The sequence below is a fragment of the Candida dubliniensis genome, chromosome R (genome assembly GCF_000026945.1).
Source record: "Candida dubliniensis CD36 chromosome R, complete sequence".
NCBI lineage: Eukaryota > Fungi > Ascomycota > Pichiomycetes > Serinales > Debaryomycetaceae > Candida > Candida dubliniensis.
The window spans coordinates 1,844,806-1,862,500 of record NC_012867.1 but is presented as its reverse complement, the minus strand read 5'-3'; the positions used below and the strand labels follow the sequence as shown (position 1 = coordinate 1,862,500).

At 36.7% G+C, this 17,695-nt stretch overlaps 10 protein-coding genes and 2 non-coding genes across 12 annotated transcripts, besides 1 other annotated feature; 6 read left to right on the top strand and 6 right to left on the bottom strand. All coding sequences in view use genetic code 12, as the record gives it.

Moving 5' to 3' along the window:
- Window positions 1–1,646: 1,646 nt before the first annotated feature.
- On the top strand, window positions 1,647–2,579 carry CD36_34350 (hypothetical protein; the record flags this gene model as incomplete). The annotated part of the gene is made up of 1 exon (XM_002422323.1): window positions 1,647–2,579. One exon carries the CDS (start codon window positions 1,647–1,649, stop codon window positions 2,577–2,579), a length of 933 nt encoding a protein of 310 aa, XP_002422368.1.
- Window positions 2,580–3,193: 614 nt separating this feature from the next.
- Window positions 3,194–4,794: a mobile genetic element (partial LTR + RT/RH ORF region).
- CD36_34340 lies at window positions 3,689–4,243 on the bottom strand (the record flags this gene model as incomplete). The annotated part of the gene is made up of 1 exon (XM_002422322.1): window positions 3,689–4,243. The coding sequence occupies one exon, from the start codon at window positions 4,241–4,243 to the stop codon at window positions 3,689–3,691; it is 555 nt and encodes a 184-aa protein (XP_002422367.1).
- Window positions 4,186–4,785, bottom strand: CD36_34330 (the record flags this gene model as incomplete). Its single annotated transcript, XM_002422321.1, has 1 exon — window positions 4,186–4,785. One exon carries the CDS (start codon window positions 4,783–4,785, stop codon window positions 4,186–4,188), a length of 600 nt encoding a protein of 199 aa, XP_002422366.1.
- Window positions 4,795–5,681: 887 nt separating the features above from the next.
- Window positions 5,682–5,752, top strand: tRNA-Gly (GCC). Its single transcript has one exon. It is a non-coding gene; the product is annotated as a tRNA-Gly (tRNA).
- Window positions 5,753–5,933: 181 nt separating this feature from the next.
- CD36_34320 (conserved hypothetical protein) lies at window positions 5,934–7,121 on the bottom strand (the record flags this gene model as incomplete). The annotated part of the gene is made up of 1 exon (XM_002422320.1): window positions 5,934–7,121. One exon carries the CDS (start codon window positions 7,119–7,121, stop codon window positions 5,934–5,936), a length of 1,188 nt encoding a protein of 395 aa, XP_002422365.1.
- Window positions 7,122–8,259: 1,138 nt separating this feature from the next.
- On the bottom strand, window positions 8,260–8,353 carry tRNA-Glu (TTC). The gene has a single exon. It is a non-coding gene; the product is annotated as a tRNA-Glu (tRNA).
- A 17-nt stretch (window positions 8,354–8,370) lies between these two features.
- CD36_34310 (conserved hypothetical protein) lies at window positions 8,371–10,200 on the bottom strand (the record flags this gene model as incomplete). The annotated part of the gene is made up of 1 exon (XM_002422319.1): window positions 8,371–10,200. The coding sequence occupies one exon, from the start codon at window positions 10,198–10,200 to the stop codon at window positions 8,371–8,373; it is 1,830 nt and encodes a 609-aa protein (XP_002422364.1).
- A 209-nt stretch (window positions 10,201–10,409) lies between these two features.
- Window positions 10,410–12,566, bottom strand: CD36_34300 (conserved hypothetical protein; the record flags this gene model as incomplete). The annotated part of the gene is made up of 1 exon (XM_002422318.1): window positions 10,410–12,566. One exon carries the CDS (start codon window positions 12,564–12,566, stop codon window positions 10,410–10,412), a length of 2,157 nt encoding a protein of 718 aa, XP_002422363.1.
- Window positions 12,567–12,818: 252 nt separating this feature from the next.
- On the top strand, window positions 12,819–13,358 carry CD36_34290 (ADP ribosylation factor, putative; the record flags this gene model as incomplete). Its single annotated transcript, XM_002422317.1, has 1 exon — window positions 12,819–13,358. The coding sequence occupies one exon, from the start codon at window positions 12,819–12,821 to the stop codon at window positions 13,356–13,358; it is 540 nt and encodes a 179-aa protein (XP_002422362.1).
- Window positions 13,359–13,654: 296 nt separating this feature from the next.
- On the top strand, window positions 13,655–14,485 carry CD36_34280 (3,2-trans-enoyl-coa isomerase, putative; the record flags this gene model as incomplete). The annotated part of the gene is made up of 1 exon (XM_002422316.1): window positions 13,655–14,485. One exon carries the CDS (start codon window positions 13,655–13,657, stop codon window positions 14,483–14,485), a length of 831 nt encoding a protein of 276 aa, XP_002422361.1.
- Window positions 14,486–14,583: 98 nt separating this feature from the next.
- Window positions 14,584–16,755, top strand: CD36_34270 (protein required for sporulation, putative; the record flags this gene model as incomplete). Its single annotated transcript, XM_002422315.1, has 1 exon — window positions 14,584–16,755. One exon carries the CDS (start codon window positions 14,584–14,586, stop codon window positions 16,753–16,755), a length of 2,172 nt encoding a protein of 723 aa, XP_002422360.1.
- Window positions 16,756–16,886: 131 nt separating this feature from the next.
- CD36_34260 (3,2-trans-enoyl-coa isomerase, putative) lies at window positions 16,887–17,690 on the top strand (the record flags this gene model as incomplete). The annotated part of the gene is made up of 1 exon (XM_002422314.1): window positions 16,887–17,690. One exon carries the CDS (start codon window positions 16,887–16,889, stop codon window positions 17,688–17,690), a length of 804 nt encoding a protein of 267 aa, XP_002422359.1.
- Window positions 17,691–17,695: the final 5 nt, after the last annotated feature.

Here is a 17,695-nt window from a genome sequence, read left to right as displayed (position 1 = left end):
TAATTAGGTTAGTCCCGATTGAACCAGGGTGGTAGCTCTTTTTTTGACTGACCCACCCAAAGGGCAGATCAACTTAATTTGCAAAACTACCACCCCCTTTGGGCAGCGCATTCATTTTTGCAAATTTAAAAAATTTAAAAAAATAAAATACATCACCAAGGCATGGCAATAATCACTGTATACTTTGTTTTTGATGATTTTGAAATTTTGAAAATTTCATATTTTTTTCTTTTGAGTCCTGGTCACGTGACCGGAGTTGGAGGTATATGTCCGACCGAGAAGGTTCCGGATTTCGGTGCGGAGCGGAGGGCGTGTCCGACCCACCAGAAAAAATCTGGGGTCGAGATGAGGACGTGTAGATCATACCAAATCAAGAATCTGGGGTCGAGATGAGGACGTGCAAATCATACCAGAGAAAAAACCTGGGGTCGAGATGAGGACGTGCAAATTACACCAAATAGACCCGCGGTCTAGACCTTTTTACTGCACACGTGAGAAGCCCTAACCCTAAAAAAAAAAACGTGACCTACAAAACTTGCAACCACCAATAGCACACCAAAAATGTATGTACAGTAGGTGTGGAAAATGTTTGCCTAGTTATAATTGGGGTTGCTAATTACACTGGTGGATTTAGAATTGTCAGAAATGGATTCTTTTTATGTGCAATAATTGAAAACCATAAAACAGTACAACTAGCCACTAACAAATGGTATACCCATGGTCAGACAGCACCAGAGAACACAATGGTAATGGTTATTTGTTAAATATAGACCATTTAATTTTGTGCATTATTTGGTGTTTCAAATATTTTTATTTTGAAATTTCTATACAATATGTTTTACCCTAGTTTTTCTGCTAAAATTTATGCAAAAAGTAAAAAATACAACATCCAATTTTTGTTAAGCAATCTCAAATCTAACAACTGGGATAGTGTTTAGATACCTCTATAACACTACTAGCATATTGAAAGTCTCAACATTTGCAAATTTTTTTTTTTGAGTTGGACCTTTTGGTCTAGAAAACGTACATGTGCTAGTAATCTTACACAACCAACACCCATCCTGCATTTGGACAGGTCTGGCCCACATTTTGTCTCTAACATTTGTAGTCACAGCTGCAGTGCAACCCAGTCAAACAGCACCACCAAAACACATATACCCGTTTTGTGCCACAACCACCCAACTTTTCCGCTCAAAAAGTGGGTCCACAGAATTTTCCCACCCCAATCACCCCTACACTACAGTTACAACCCATACGCTTTAATAGTTATAGGGCTGTTGTCCTAAAAGTATTTTTGGTCACGTGTGAGACAGCAGATAAGGTTCGCGTTTTTTTACTTTTTCGGTTGCGGCCATATCTAGCAGAAAGCACCGTTCCCCGTTCGATCAACCGTAGTTAAGCTGCTAAGAGCAATACCGAGTAGTGTAGTGGGAGACCATACGCGAAACTATTGTGCTGCAATCTATTTTTTTTTAGTAAGCTATATTTTTTTTTTGCATAAACCCTAGGTAATCGACCCTGCTCTATCCAATGATGGTAATAAAGATGGGGGGTGTCTAGCAAAAAGGGGGAGTTCTAGAGGGTGGTATAAACATAGAAAACCTGGGATCGAACACAAGCAATCGCATTTTTTTTACACACAAAAAATGTTAGGGTTTTCCTACAAAAAAATACATACAAAAAAAAAAAATACATACAAAAAATACATACAAAAAATACATACAAAAAATTGCCATACAAAAAAATACATACAAAAAATTACCATACATTTTTTCCCATACAAAAGAAATCACATACAAAAAATTACTATGTATTTCGCGCATACAAAAAATTGCCATACAAAAAATTACTATGTATTTCGCACATACAAAAAAAATACACACAAAAAATTGCCATACAAAAAAATTACTATGTATTTCTCACATACAAAAAATTACTATGTATTTACACACAAAAAATTGCCATACAAAAAATTGCCATACAAAAAAAATGTTAGTATTTTTTACACGCAAAAAAATTACTATGTATTTCTCCCATACAAAAAATTACCATACAAAAAAAAAGTTAGTATTTTTTACACGCAAAAAAATTACTATGTATTTACACACAAAAAATCACATACAAAAAATTGCCATACAAAAAAATTACTATGTATTTCTCGCATACAAAAAAATACATACAAAAAATACATACAAAAAATTGCCATACAAAAAAACAATACAAAATTACCATACATTTTTTCTCACACAAAAAAATCACATACAAAAAATTACTATGTATTTCTCGCATACAAAAAATTGCCATACAAAAAAATTACTATGTATTTACACACAAAAAATTACCATACAAAAAAAAAGTTAGTATTTTTTACACGCAAAAAAATTACTATGTATTTCTCCCATACAAAAAATTACCATACAAAAAAAATACATACAAAAAATTACCATACATTTTTTCTCACACAAAAAAATCACATACAAAAAATTACTATGTATTTCTCGCATACAAAAAATTGCCATACAAAAAAATTACTATGTATTTCTCCCATACAAAAAATTGCCATACAAAAAAAATGTTAGTATTTTTTACACGCAAAAAAATTACTATGTATTTCTCCCATACAAAAAATTACCATACATTTTTTCCCATACAAAAAAATCACATACAAAAAATTACTATGTATTTCGCACATACAAAAAAATTACTATGGATTTCTCCCATACAAAAAATTGCCATACAAAAAATTACTATGTATTTCTCGCATACAAAAAAATTACTATGTATTTACACACAAAAAATTGCCATACAAAAAATTACCATACATTTTTTCTCACACAAAAAAAATCACATACAAAAAATTATTATGTATTTACACACAAAAAATTGCCATACAAAAAAATTACTATGTATTTACACACAAAAAATTGCCATGCAAAAAATTACAATACATTTTTTTCTAACAATGTAATTCTTTACTGTTATTAAAGTAATTTAATAATAGTAATCCTTTAACAATGAATTATTTTTCTGTGTGTATAAAACACATTTAAAACTTTAATACCATTATGCAATTCGTCACCTCATAGAAAACTCTAGTAAAAAAAGCTTATTTTCTACACAAAACCACCTTACAACACGCAACCAACTTAACAACACTCTATAAAAATCTTTTCCCCTACAAAAAAACATCACCAGTCTTGAGTTGAGGTCACTTGAGATTGAGCATCCACCAATGATTGCAAATGATCAGCACTAGCAGATGTGTTTGTAGAAGTGTCAGGATTGTTCTCTGACATATTGAATTAATTATAACAGTAACTGGTTTTTATATATATTATAATTGTTGTTATTAATTCTTAACTATTTAAGAAATCATCAAAAGATTCCTAGTGGTTAGTCTCTAAAGAAGATTTTATTATATTTATAATCTACCTTTCTCTTTCTAAACCACTCTCAGATTTCATCCCTTAAGCGGGGTTAACTTAAGTAACCATATCACAGTTTATATTTACAATGACAACCATGGTTAACTTAAGTAACAATGTCACAATTTATATTCACAATGACAACTATTCTCTTAACAATATTCACTTAACAATATTCAAGTGGTTACCTCATGACCAGTATAACCTTATCAAGTTTTCACATGATCAAGTATTTGCATTAGTTTACTATTCAACACTTCCCCTTAATGCAATTCTTGATATTTCAATCCAGTCATATCTCTAAGAAGTTTGAAAACAGCACTAGACAACACCTTGGTAAGAAGATCTGCTTCCATCTTGTGAGTAGAAATATACACAAATTTTATTAACCCAGCATTCTCCTTTTCCCTGAGGAAGTGGTGCCTGATATCAATATGCTTCGTACGAGCATGTTGCACCGGATGCTTTCCGAGTGCAATTGCTGACTGGTTATCAGCATAGATAATCAAAGGCAATTCCACTTCAACATCAGTCTTTTCAAGTACCTGGAGAAGCCACACAATTTCTTTAACAATTTCACTCATACCCAAGTACTCTGCTTCGGTTGAAGACAAAGCAACTGTGGGTTGTTTCTTCATACACCAGCTAATAGCACCACCTCCAAGTTTGATGAGATAACCTGAAATAGAACGTCTATCTTCTATTGAATTTCCCCAATCCAGATCAGTAAATGCCGGTATTCCATCTGTATTATTATAAGTTATTCCAAATTTGCTTGTCCCCTTAAGATATCTAAGTACTCTTTTTGCTGCTTCCATATGACGTTCTTCAGGTGTGTTAACTTTGCATATACTGGTGACAGATCTATCTTTTCCAAATCATCCTTCTTATCTGCTGGTGAATTAACTGAATTTGCATCTAACATGTCACAATCTTTTAACATCTTTTGGATATAGTCATGAAGTGTAATAGTAATTGAATCATCTTTTTGCTGAATATTTAATCCTAAAAATCTTTCTGGAGAATGAAGATCACGCATTTTAAAATTCTTATGTAACATTTCTTTCACATTATTCATTTCAACAATTGAATCAGAAGCTATCAATATATCGTCTACATATAATCCCAAGTAGACATTTTCTTTTATGTATATTCCTAATTCTGCAGTAACTCTCTCAAATCCATTTTTAATTAAAACATCATTTATCAAATTATTCCACTCCATTGGTGCCTGCTTTAGGCCATAAAGGGATTTCTTCAAAGAATACACCTTTCCTTCAGGTAACTCATATCCAGGAGCAGCTTTGACAAATAGTTGCTCTTTAAGCGGTGCATTAAGAAATGCTGTTGATACATCCATTTGTTCAAGTCTTTCTATTACAGGGCGTTTCAAGCAAATATTGAAGTTTGAAAAACTAAAGTTAAACTAATTGGATAAAAATAACAAGTGGAATGAGTGTCCACTGTATCAAGTGTAGATTTCTCCCATAGTTTGGAGTACCGCTGATTAGTTCACTAATGTTGTCGAGGGTTCCAATATCAACTAAATCTTCAAAAAATAAGCATGAAATAAAAACAATAAAGGACAAATCTGTTGCAAAAATTGTTTAGACAAGGAACAGTTATACTTGTGCTTAAATTGAAGGAGTGGGAAGTTGTACGAGCTATTTCTCAAATATACAGCCTGTTGGACATTCAAAACGGCATTGTACCATTAAGTCTTCTCCACAAATAAAATACCTTTGTATTCAATAAAAAATGGTCTATCTTCATGTCAATAAAAGCTAGCTCTTTTATTTAATTCAATTGTTTTTGTTAACATTAACTTATCGGTTCTATTTCAATATTGCTATTAGGTAATATATTTTGGTAAATATACTATTTCACTTTCAAATAATCTTATTAGGTTTTCACAGCAATCAAGAACTATCAATACAGATGATACTAAGAGCCGATCAAAATATAACTGCATAATTACTTGAAAAGCAGAAATTCCAAATCTGTTTTATCGTCAACCCTTCTCGTCGTTGGACTTAGGTTAGAGTTACTTTGTATTATATTCGTTGTTTCTATTCTCGGTATTATGTAGGCGGTTTGCAAAGAAGCTCGTTGACGGCGACTTTTTGATATTATTAATTTGTTTTGGTTTATTTAAGGATTACAATTTAACTTTTATTTTATACTTTTATACATTTGAATATATAACTATTTTTTATTATCATATTAAAAACTACTCAGTATCGAAATCAACAATTCGCAAGAATGGTTTAGTGGTAAAATCCAACGTTGCCATCGTTGGGCCCCGGGTTCGATTCCCGGTTCTTGCATATTTTTTGGATTTATTTTTTTTGAATGAGAAAGTTTTTTCAACCTAAATAGATAGGTCTAGTCTCTCCAACTTCATAAGGTTATTATCGGCAAACAAGAAATTCAAGTGTATTCTTTCTAATTTCATTTAACTTACAAAATAAATGACAGCATTTTATTTAGCAATAACATTAAGTTCATCTAATTACTTTTTTTTTTTCTGCGTTTTCGGTTATGAGCAAGATCTTGTTCACCAGTTGTCAAACTTTCAGCATGTTCCTTAAAGCATTTTGAAATGTGTACAAATTCATTAACTTTCTCAGGCAAGTTTTTATATACTTCCTCAAAATTTTCCGAAATGCACTTCATATAACCTCTCAATTCCTTATCCAACTCTTCAAGGAATTTTTGGGGTATGTTTGCTGGCGTGGTACTCTGATCAGATTGTATAGTCATTGCTTCTGTCGAGCTGGTCAAAGTTGTTGGATCTACCACATCCAGGGAATCTTCATAGTTTGAGAAATCAAATCCATCATCATGATGAACTTCTCCATCTTGCTTGTTCTGATAATCATTGTCTAATTCAGTATCTGAAAAAGACCCATCATCATATTCACTCTCGTCAGATAAATAATCCTGCGGGTCCTCAGCAATGGCATCGCCAAAAACCAAGAGTCTCTTCCTATGGTACATGTAAAGATGTTTACACCATGTACGATCATCCCTTTCGGTGTTGCATGTACATGTAACTTGACCGTGTTCAATAGTAACAGTATATGGTAGGTTATTATCCCTTGAAGATTTTACCAAACCTGTCCTATCCTGAAGTTCAACAAGCGTCTTTATATCCTCATCAGAAAAACTATAAGCAGCATCACGTTCTGCTTCATTTAAATGAAATCTTTTTCCTCTAACATAGTAATCATCATGTTGTGTTGTATAAAACGGAATAACTTCTTTGTATAAAACACAGAGTAGGTCGTCTGGAGTATGTTTCCTTATTGATTTGATGAATTTGGATTCAATAGTGCTGTACCACGATTCATAGTTATTGGTAGTGCTGAAAGATGTATCTGCATCATTAATCAAATATGGTAGTAAAGTTTTGTAATACGTAAAATAATCAAACCAATTTGGGTAGTCTACAAATTGCTCTTTAAGTTCATGCAATTTTTGCGCTGCTTCCTCTTGTGTTGAATTCAAGACAGTTTCAAGCTTATGAACTGCTTCCTTTTGTGTGACTTCATTGTTAAATATTGACTTGGCTTTCTCACTTAGATCACGAAGAATATGCCCTTTACAAATGGACACACTTGATTCTGGGAAAACGGTCTTGATTGCATTGAGCTCTGACATTGAGCAATTAATCATAAATTGCTTTGGGTTCATAGAATGCAGTTTAAGAAATTCTAAAAAAATGAACCACTGAGTCTTCTTGTAATGAATTGGTGAGTAAAAATGCACCAGGTGTCTTCATGATATTATCTCGTACTACCACGGTGTATAAGTATACTGAGCTATCCTTCATTTTCTCCCCGAAATCTCGTGACACACAATGAGTCAGATCAAGATAATTCATGTCCTGGCTAGACTCCAAGATACGCTTTTGCCAGTTATCCATAAACATGCAACCCCATAGAGGCTTACCTGCTGTCGAAAGACCGGGGAAATCCATAAGCTTGAAAAACCCATGCTTCTCTATTATTTCACCCCAAGATAGGAAATTCTCCTTGCTATCAATCTTCAATTTATATTTTCTGTTAAATTGCTTTCCAAAAAGATAGGCGATATTGTGTTTTTTGATACTTAATAGTGGTAGCAAATGATCTGATAATTGGCCGCGCTTCTTTGTTGCGAATGAAAGTCACCTAACTTCGTTTTGATATGATTTGAACTATGACCATGCTGAACCATTTTATTAAGCCAAGATTTAGCTGATCTGTGTAAATGACCCCGTTTGAAGTTTTTGTGGTTGTGTTTTGGCGTCAAAGCTATTAACCAATGATTTGGCATAATTCTGGGCTTCTTTGCGTACCACTTTGCACGACAACCAGTTCTAATAGTAGATGGTACAGCGTTTTTATAACGAGCTCCGAGACCTTTCTGCATTTTTAACTCATAGTTCCCCAGAAGACAGCAGTCGTAATATATCTCTTCCAAGTAATCCAGTTTTTTTGGGTTTGTAGGCCATAGATGAAACAACCCTCTCATTCCTCGTCCAATTATTGAAACTGCTAATTTCATTAAATCAGGTATCAAATTGCTTCTCTTCTATAAAACCAACAAATAAATCAATATCTTGAGGGAGGTATAAATCAGATACATCATCATTGAATAAAAAAATCTTCAGGGGGTGTCCAATGCTTCTTTGCATAATGACCCAAGAGTTTTGTTATCTTGAACAGGAGGATTGGTCCCCTTTTTGGTGGCATACTAAGGTACTGCGTATTTCTTGAAGATATAAGTCATTGATTGGTGTTGGTGAAAAAAAAAGTACTACAACATTTGCTTGCAAAAAAAAAAGAAACTCCAATGCGGGGAATCGAACCCCGGTTTGCTCGGCGCTCTGTTCCTAAGAAAGAAATGAAAGCGAACCGTGATAGCCACTACACTACATCGGAAACTTGCATTCTTTGAATTATATAAACATTCTAGGTACAACTGGTGCAACAACATATTTTGCTGGGTTTTGCAAATGACAATTCTCTTTTGTCCATGGTAGATTGCTTTCTAATCTTGCAGCATAATAGGGTAAAACTGTTGAGTTATGTGTACTTATATGACACAACCCTTCATTCAAACTGAACAACGGATGAGTAACTAACGAAAACTTCTCCCTTTCCAATTTCTTTCGCGTTTTCAAAGACGACTTCCAAAACAGAAGTTTGACCTCTGGTCTGTGGCTCGAGCAATAACGACAATAGCAGATTGAGTAGTCGTCATTGTACCGCTTCTTGTAAAGCTTGCAAGTGAACTGAAAACCATCGTCTAATTCTCCTGCCTCGACTTTATCGTCATGACCAATTACTGCATGGCATGATGAAGACAAACAGTCTTTAAAATATCCATACATCCATAGCTGATGTGTGTGCCACACCAAGTCAATATCCAATGTGGGAACCACCATATGTGTTAAGTTACTGTCAGTCATCATCAAGAAAAACTTTCTGTACCTAATCAACGACTCTGACACGCTCTGCAACACAATAGGAGAATGCAACCAATCCATGCTGTTCATTTTCATGGTAAATATCTCTTGTCGCAATACACAGCCAACTAGATCCTCGCCAATTACCATACCACGGGGCACTGTATAACAAATAAGATTCGATTGTGCATAACCACTCAACCGTTCGTCAATATCTTTTGTAATTGTGTAAACGCTTTTGGAAGAACTCCAACGCTTCATAACCACTTGTTTGATCTGATTGCTAATAACAACAGGATCTCTTGATTGTTTTGGATTGCAAAGAACCGGTGAATAGTATTTATAAGCATTTGGAAGGGGTCGTGAGTCATGGAGATCATGGTACAATTGAAGTTTGCGTAGTTCGTTATGAGTTAGTTCTTCCATATCATCACAATAACAATTGTGAAGAACAATGTTTCGATTCTTACGTTGAGGTTTTGCTTTAAATTGGTAATCAGCAAACCCAGTTTCCCGATCAGTTGTCATTGGGATAGGCTTTGATAATGGTACCTCACATTGTGGACAATAAACAACAACCAACTCCTCATACATGGAAAAAGTCCCCACATCAAACTTGAGATCGTTTGCTTCGTCTGTGAATGTTTTCAATAGATTGGTATAGTTTGTCTTGAGCTCATCCGATACCTTAAACTCAAAAGATTCGTCGTCAATACACGATTCAAGTCTATCCAACGGCAATGGGTACTTTGCAAATACAATAAAATCCTCTCTGGTAAACACATCATAAAACGTCCTGGGATTTAATAGAAAAGCATGCCATACCATAACCACATCTAGCGGAGGCAAGAACAGATCCATTGTTTCATTGAAACTTGTATGCTTTCGTAGCTCATAAAATGGAAGTTCCCTCGATGACAGCCTATCGCCAAAACACTCCTTCAAGGCAGATACAAAAATAATGAACCGCCTAACAGCACATGTAACAAACACCTTCCACTTTTTAACTTGGTACTGTTCTGGATCATTCCCGCCCTCTAAAACATTTTCCTTCAACACACCAAACGCTCTCAACAACTTCAAATGAGCAACAGCTTCGGAAATAGTTGGCATGCAGGTGGGTCTTCGCAAAACTAGTTTGTCAATTTTGGGGAAATGAGTATCAATTCTATACTTGTAGCTTTGATAATCAGTTTGCTTTGCTTCCCTTAGGGTTGTGATGAAATCAAAATAAGGCTGGCAGTCATCATTGTCGACTTCTTTGGCAACAGCTTCATAAATAGGCAAACAGGGATAAGTATCTTCTATAACTTGAGTCATTTTCTGGTTGGATCTGAATCAACCCCATCACGAGTAAAACCACCACCATTGCTGTCCTTATATAGAGTAAGCAAACATAGCTGAAGAAATTACGAACCTGTCAACAACAACAACAAAAAAAAAAGTGTCATACGAGCTTACATAAGCAGACTGTCTTACGTAAGCAGTTTTTTCTTGGACGTCATTTTAAATGATCCTCTTATCTATTACTATACATCACTATCTTTATACTTTTTAAAATTATCCCATCCAACAGAATTGGCATTTGGCAATTTGATAATCTCGATTCGTGTAAGGTACTCTGGATTTGGGCGCTCAGGGTACGTAGTTACATAATGTATTGGCTTTTTAATAGGCGGAAGCTCCTCCTTGTTTTCTTGAACAATACCTCGCAACTCCAATGGCAAGTTTCGAATAATTTCTGGATACACTGTTGGTAAATTAAACCTGTTGTTAAGATCCAACTGCGGTGTCTCAATTGGCTGTGGAGGTGGAGCTGGGTTTATGAGGTCCTTTCTTTTCGCTTCAAACCTTGCCTTGAGTTCGTTGGTACTTGTTTCAAAATCTTGTTGAACTTGCCCAAGCTCAGCTTCATCTTCATTTTCACTATCCGCTTCAAACGTATCACTCAAAGAAGCCTCTAGCTGACGACGACGCAATTTTTCTTCCAAAACCTTCTTTCTCTGACTAAACTCTCCTTGTAATTGCTCAAACTCGTTTCGTTCATCTTCAAATGTCAAACGCAACCTTTCTTGGCGAAGTTTCTCTTCTTCAGCCCACTCAGCGTGTCTAGCAGCAGCCAATTTTCTCTCCTCAAGCTCATTTGCTTCCACTTGCAAAGCCTTCAATTGTTCAAAATCAATTAATTTAAACTTGTAGTAGTTATTCCACGTCTCTTGGGCAACACCTCGATACGTATTCAAAAGCACATTAAACTGTAAATTATTGTGCAACATTTCAAGATTGGAATAGTCCTCAGTATACTTGCGTTGCTCAGAAAGCAAGTACTCGACAAATTCCTTGTCAAACTTTTCGTGGACCAACCCCTTTAAGCTCTTGTTGTACCTGTTGTTGTTCGACACCTTTCTCTTGTGACGGGGCTTTTTGTTACTGGAGAGATGTATCTTGTTGATTTTGTTCATTAACGCACCATCCTTGTAATTCCCCGACCCTGGCCCACGGTAACTTTTGGTGTAGAAATACTTTGTGTGATGGTAATTGTCGGTATCGTTGTTGAACACCAACTTCTGAATACTTTTTGACTTTATCTTGACATTATCGTTGAACAAGAACGATGAATTGGAAGTTGCATTGAGGTTCTTTGTGCTGAACGACAGTGGGAGACTTTGGTGGTTCGATGTCACATAATAATTGGGGACCTTGCAAAGATGGTTGATACTAAAGTCAGGTATAAACCCTTGCCCAGGAATCACTGACTCGATCAAATCTATGGAGTTTGGATCAATTTGCAAGTTGTGTTTCTTTGACTTTCCAATGGGTTTACGGAAACTCTTTTTTGCTTTGGGTTCTGTCTTTTCGTTAATGTGCATATCATTGTAATTGTTGGCATTCAACACCAAATCCCGTTCGGCATAGGACAACTTGTTATTGGGAAGAAATCTATAACCGGAAACTCCAAAGTTCTTGTAATAGTTTAGCTTCGACATTGAGTTGATACTATTGAATAATGAATGGGTTAATGGTATCGAAGGATCAAGCCCATATTGGTGAAACACTTGTCCAATAGTGACCTTATCGTCATTTATATACTTTGAATGGTTGTTGTGCACGTGATTGTGTGTTTTAGATGACTCTTCATTATCTTCATCCATGTCATCATCCACTTCGTCCTCCTCATCATCATCCAAATTATCATCATCCTCTTCAGCTGCAACCACACTTGCTGGTTTCTCTTGCGTTGAGACTTTCACTTGGGCAGTCGTCACCTTTGCCTGGTCTGGATCATGCGGCACATAAAATACCTGTTTGTTGTCTATCCGCGAGTAAACCAAGGGTAATGAAATGTAGAAAAGGTCAAGCTTTGTGTCTGCTTCATCAATCAAATCCAACTCAAACAACTCTCTATTCAAATCCCTATCGGTCTTTAAGATTTGTGACTTTTCAATATTGCCACATTTGACCAACTTAACAATCAATTGGTACGATGACGGATAGCCCCAATACCTGGCAAGGTCTCTTATCAATACAAATTCCTGGTTGTCGATACTAAACAAAGGAACCGCCAATGCCGCCTTATCTAGAGTATCATCACTACTGCCTTCTTTATTGAACTCCAACTCAATTCCAAACATTGGAGTACGTTTTGTCGTAGATGGAGATTTCGGGAATGTAACTGTAACTGACATGATTGGCTTACCTAACGAGCTAGTTGTTGTTTATACTTGGTTCACCACAAAACACCCTATCAAGTTCTCGGTTTGCCCAACAACAACGACAACAACAAAAAAAAAAAAATTGCTCAACATCTGGTCGTGTACCACGTCAAATTATTTGCTCTTTTCTTTTTAGGTCATGGCACATAATCTTTCGGTTCACACAAAATCAACTGATTTTCCTCTGTTTCCCCCCCACGCTCTTATCAAATATTAGTTATCTACATGGGATTAACAATATCAAAACTCTTTGCCAGTCTCTTGGGGAGACGTGAAATGAGAATATTGATGGTTGGTTTAGATGCTGCTGGTAAAACCACCATCTTGTACAAGCTTAAGTTAGGAGAAATCGTCACCACGATCCCTACCATTGGGTTTAATGTTGAAACCGTTGAATACAAGAATATATCATTTACAGTGTGGGATGTTGGTGGACAAGACAAAATCAGACCACTATGGCGCTACTACTTTCAAAACACACAAGGAATAATTTTTGTTGTTGATTCGAATGACCGGGATAGGATCAACGAGGCAAGAGAAGAATTGCAGCTGATGTTGAACGAAGATGAGTTGAAAGACTCGGTGTTGCTTGTTTTGGCAAACAAACAGGATTTGCCCAATGCCATGAATGCAGCGGAGATTACGGAAAAGATGGGTTTGCATTCTATCAGAAGTAGACCATGGTTTATCCAGGCCACTTGTGCCACTACTGGAGATGGTCTATATGAGGGGTTGGAATGGTTATCAAACCAAGTAGGAAAGTAAGAAATCTCCGACCCTCCCAGATTAGTCTCCGATGGTTCGGTTGTGTAAAACAAGTATAATATAAATTGTGTTGTATTTCGCTCGCTTGTGGATATTTTTCATATGCCAAAAAAATTATCCGCAAACAATAAACCTGCCGCGGTGGAACATCCACAACTAGTAACCCCACACAGAAGAATTTCACGTCCCCCTCAAACAATGAAAAATATATATATGTATATATTGTCTATCTCTTATCTTTGCTTTTTTTTTTTTATTGTCAAATTTACCGCAATTATTAAAAACTGTTATACGCAATGTCCGACGAAACAGCCGATATCTTGTACGAAGTCAGAGATAGAACTGCTATCATCACTTTCAACATTCCTTCCAAATTAAATGCGTTAAATGGTGAGCAATACTTAAAGTTGGGTAAATTCATGGAAAGAGCCAACGAAGAAGAAGGTACAGTTATGACTTTGATTCAATCTACAGGTAGATTTTTCTCTGCTGGTGCCAACTTTGCTGACAACAGATTGATGGAGGTTGATCCCCAAGTGTTATTTAGTCACGAATATTGGTTAGGAGGATTTGTTGCAAGAAACGTTTGGTTGACCAACTTGTTCAATGACCACAAGAAGATTTTGGTCGCTGCAGTCAATGGTCCCTCCATTGGGTTGAGTACTGGGTTGTTGTTGTTGGTTGATTTGGTCTACGTCAACGACTTGAGCAAATTCTATTTATTAGCACCATTTGCAAACTTGGGTTTGGTTGCTGAAGGTGCCGCTTCTGCCACTTTGTTTGCCAGGTTAGGATGGTCCAAGGCATCAGAAGCTTTATTATTGGCCAAGCCAATCAGTGGTGCAGACTGTTACAACGTTGGGTTCATCAACAAACACTACAACGGTAAGTTCAAATCTACTGAAGAGTTCAACCAACAGGTTTACAAGGAAGTAACTGACGCCTTTGAAAACTTGCACGAAGACTCGATCCTTCAAAACAAGCAATTGTTAAAGTTGAACAGAGATCAATACATAAACCATGCCAATTCACAAGAAGTCATGAGAGGTTTGGGCAAATGGTTAGAAGGTGTTCCACAAACAAGATTTGCTCAGTTGGCAACCAAGGATGTTAAACACAAGATTTAGAGGTGTGCAGTTTTTAATAGAAAGATAAATTAAGCAAAGTTGCGAGTAATTTTTTTTTTTTTTTTTTTTCTGTTTCTGTTTCTCCTTTTCTTTCTTCAATGAGTTTGAATCTACCAAATCCCAGTCTAATTGGTATACTACTAGTCATATCAACACACAGTGGGCCTCAATTAATATACAAGTATCCATTTGATTTATCCAATGATTCATCTAGAGACGAATCCAAGTATGCATTGGATGACAACGAAGATGATGAACTATATGACCACGAGGAGAGCGAGGATGAAAACGAAATGTATGGAGTTAATTCACGAAACTGGGACTCGAAACATATCGATTACTATATGGGCACCAAGTCAGATCTTTTAAAGTTTTTGGATGAACAGGACTCCCGGAGAAGAAGAATCACAACAACGTCACCGTCAGAAGACAAACACACAAAGGAAAAACATGGCCTCACCAAGACAATTTCAAAGTCAAGCACAATGGCCAGTCTGTCGATAACATCACCACCGGAAGCTTCCATTCAGGGAGAAATATTTGGAACCGACGCAACCTATATATGTGAAATGTTGGCACCGCCAAAACAAATGTGCAATACTCGTTTTGAAATGGCTGTTCAGGACAAACTATTTTTGGGACTACCAGTGCACAGACAGGACAATGGGCAGTGGCGTAGTATTGGCCACAACAACCAGCATGACGAGGAGGAACTAAACGAAACAACAGAGAAAACATACACTGCCAAAAACAGCCTAAATATGTTTCACTTGGTGTTTGTGATGAACCCGCCAGTTATTGAAAGCAACCACAGAGTGGATGAAATGTTCCATTATGTTATATCACGGTTGTCGCTTGTGTTGCGTTATGAACAACAGAAGCATGATTACGTGTCCCAACAAGTGAAGAACATCTTGGCTCTACGGGAACTGCTTGAGGGAAACGAGTCATTGTTGACTGAAAAATCGTCATTGTCGAGAGTCATACGTGACTGCTTTGAAGGCATCAGTACGTCGACAATTGCTAATCTCTCCATCAATGGAAAGTTGCGCTCATTTCAAATACCAATCAAAACCGAGTTTCATTCACTACCGGATCCCTCGGTGCCATTTCTCCCCGCGTCATATTTGTCGTCTACAGTGGAGCTACTTGGAGAGACAAGCTTTATCAACGTAGGAGAGACATCTAGATACGGCCACGCGTTCAATCCTGTACCGGACGAGGAAAATTCTGCAGAAAAGATCATTGTTTATTTTGCTTTACTATTGTTGGATGACCCAGAATCAATCATCAAGGATATGAAGACAGAGAATGACTCAACATTAGCGAAATTCATCCGAATGATTGAGCCCACTGAATCGTTGTTGAAACTATCAGCAAGAAACAGCAATCTTGATATTTCCCAAATTAAAGACTTTGCCTTTCACCTCATTTATTGGCGACGTGCTCGTGTGATACTACCATTGTCATCAAGGTCTGTGTACATTGTATCGCCAATGGCTCCCATCACTATAAAGTTGTACGACGATATCTCATTTTTTAATTGCCGATTTCCAACATTACCTTCGTTACCCCATTTTCTCAAGTTGTTGTCTCCACAGTCCAGAAAGCCCCAACAGTTTGCAACGGTGATACCTTCCAAAGACCATCGTGATAGATATTTACAAGCATTGGGATGGTTGATCAAACATGGCTATGTGACACAGCTTCAAACTTTTATTTGGTTGAAAATTTCCCGCAAGATAAAGATTAAGGTGGAGGAAGATATCGAGAATGAGAACTTGGCAAAGAAAAAGAAAAAGCAAAAGAATGGGTCCGTGTCGAGCAAGAACGTAGTGACAGCAAATTCACTAAAGACCGAAACCCCAATTATGCCAACCGATAACACTTCAAAGCAAGTTACTAATTCCAAAGACCTGGTCAAACCAAATGACGATGAGTTCGCCTCTAAACCCCACTACCCTGTTTTAGACGGTTTGCATGAACACATAGATGGGACTCCCATAGTAACACTAGTTCAGGGGGATGACACCATCATCCTTGATCCAGGGAGAGCAACAACGTTGGAGCGTCGGTGGATTAACAAGATTATATACGAAGAGTGCAAACTATCTCCTGAACTTACAGCTGTTTTTTACAAATTGCTCAAATACATGAATGGGAAACACTCTCTTGAGTTGTTGTTGCTAAAAGAGAATATCTCAAGAAGTGAGTTGCGAAAGCTATTGCTATCCATTGAAGAGCATATCATTTCAGTAAGACACTGGTAAGTAGTAATGTGTAGAACAAATCAATACCCCACTTTTTTATTTTTTTTTTTTTTTTTCTACCGAGGAGGTTCAGCTAATAAGTATACACTTTTCTTCCAACAGAATAACTCTCTCCCCATCAGCAGACCATCATGGAAGACCAGATCACTTATGAAGTTAAAGACAGAGCAGTATTGATTACTTTGAACAACCCGAAAAAACTCAACTCGTTAACCTTACCACAATATGATACACTTTGCAAGTTCTTAGAAAAAGCAAACAACGAAGAGGGCACCATCATCACTTTAATTCAATCTACAGGCAGAGTCTTTTCTGCAGGTGCCAACGCTGATTATATTACATCTCAAGATACCGAGCTCGACACTTGGTTAAACTTGATGGTGGCAAAGCAAACATTTTTGGTGCAGACGTTTCTTGCCCACAGAAAAATACTAGCAGTGGCTTTGAATGGTCCAGCTATAGGTTTATCGGCATCCTTTGTGGCACTTTGTGACTTGGTCTATGTCAATGACTTGTCGAAAACATTCTTGTTAACTCCCTTTGCAAACGTCGGCATTCTTGCTGAAGGTGGTACATCTGCTACACTTCCAATTCGTTTAGGCTGGTCCAAAGCTGCTGAAGCATTGTTATTGTCCAAAAGAATTTCTGGCCAGGATTTGCAAAATGCTGGGCTTGTAAATAAACACTATGGAGGGAAATTCAAAACGGCAGAGGAGTTTAATTCTACCGTCTTGAGTGAATTGCTCGATGCTACAGAAAACTTGCACGTTGACTCCATTTTGCAAAACAAGGAGTTGTTGAAGGCGATTTACAAGCCAGCCATCAGTATGATTAATTCTCAAGAAGTCTACAGAGGAGTTTACAAGTGGACTTCAGGAATTCCCACAGCCAGATTCAAGAAACTTGCCAGTGGCGAGTTGAAACACAAGTTGTAGTATTA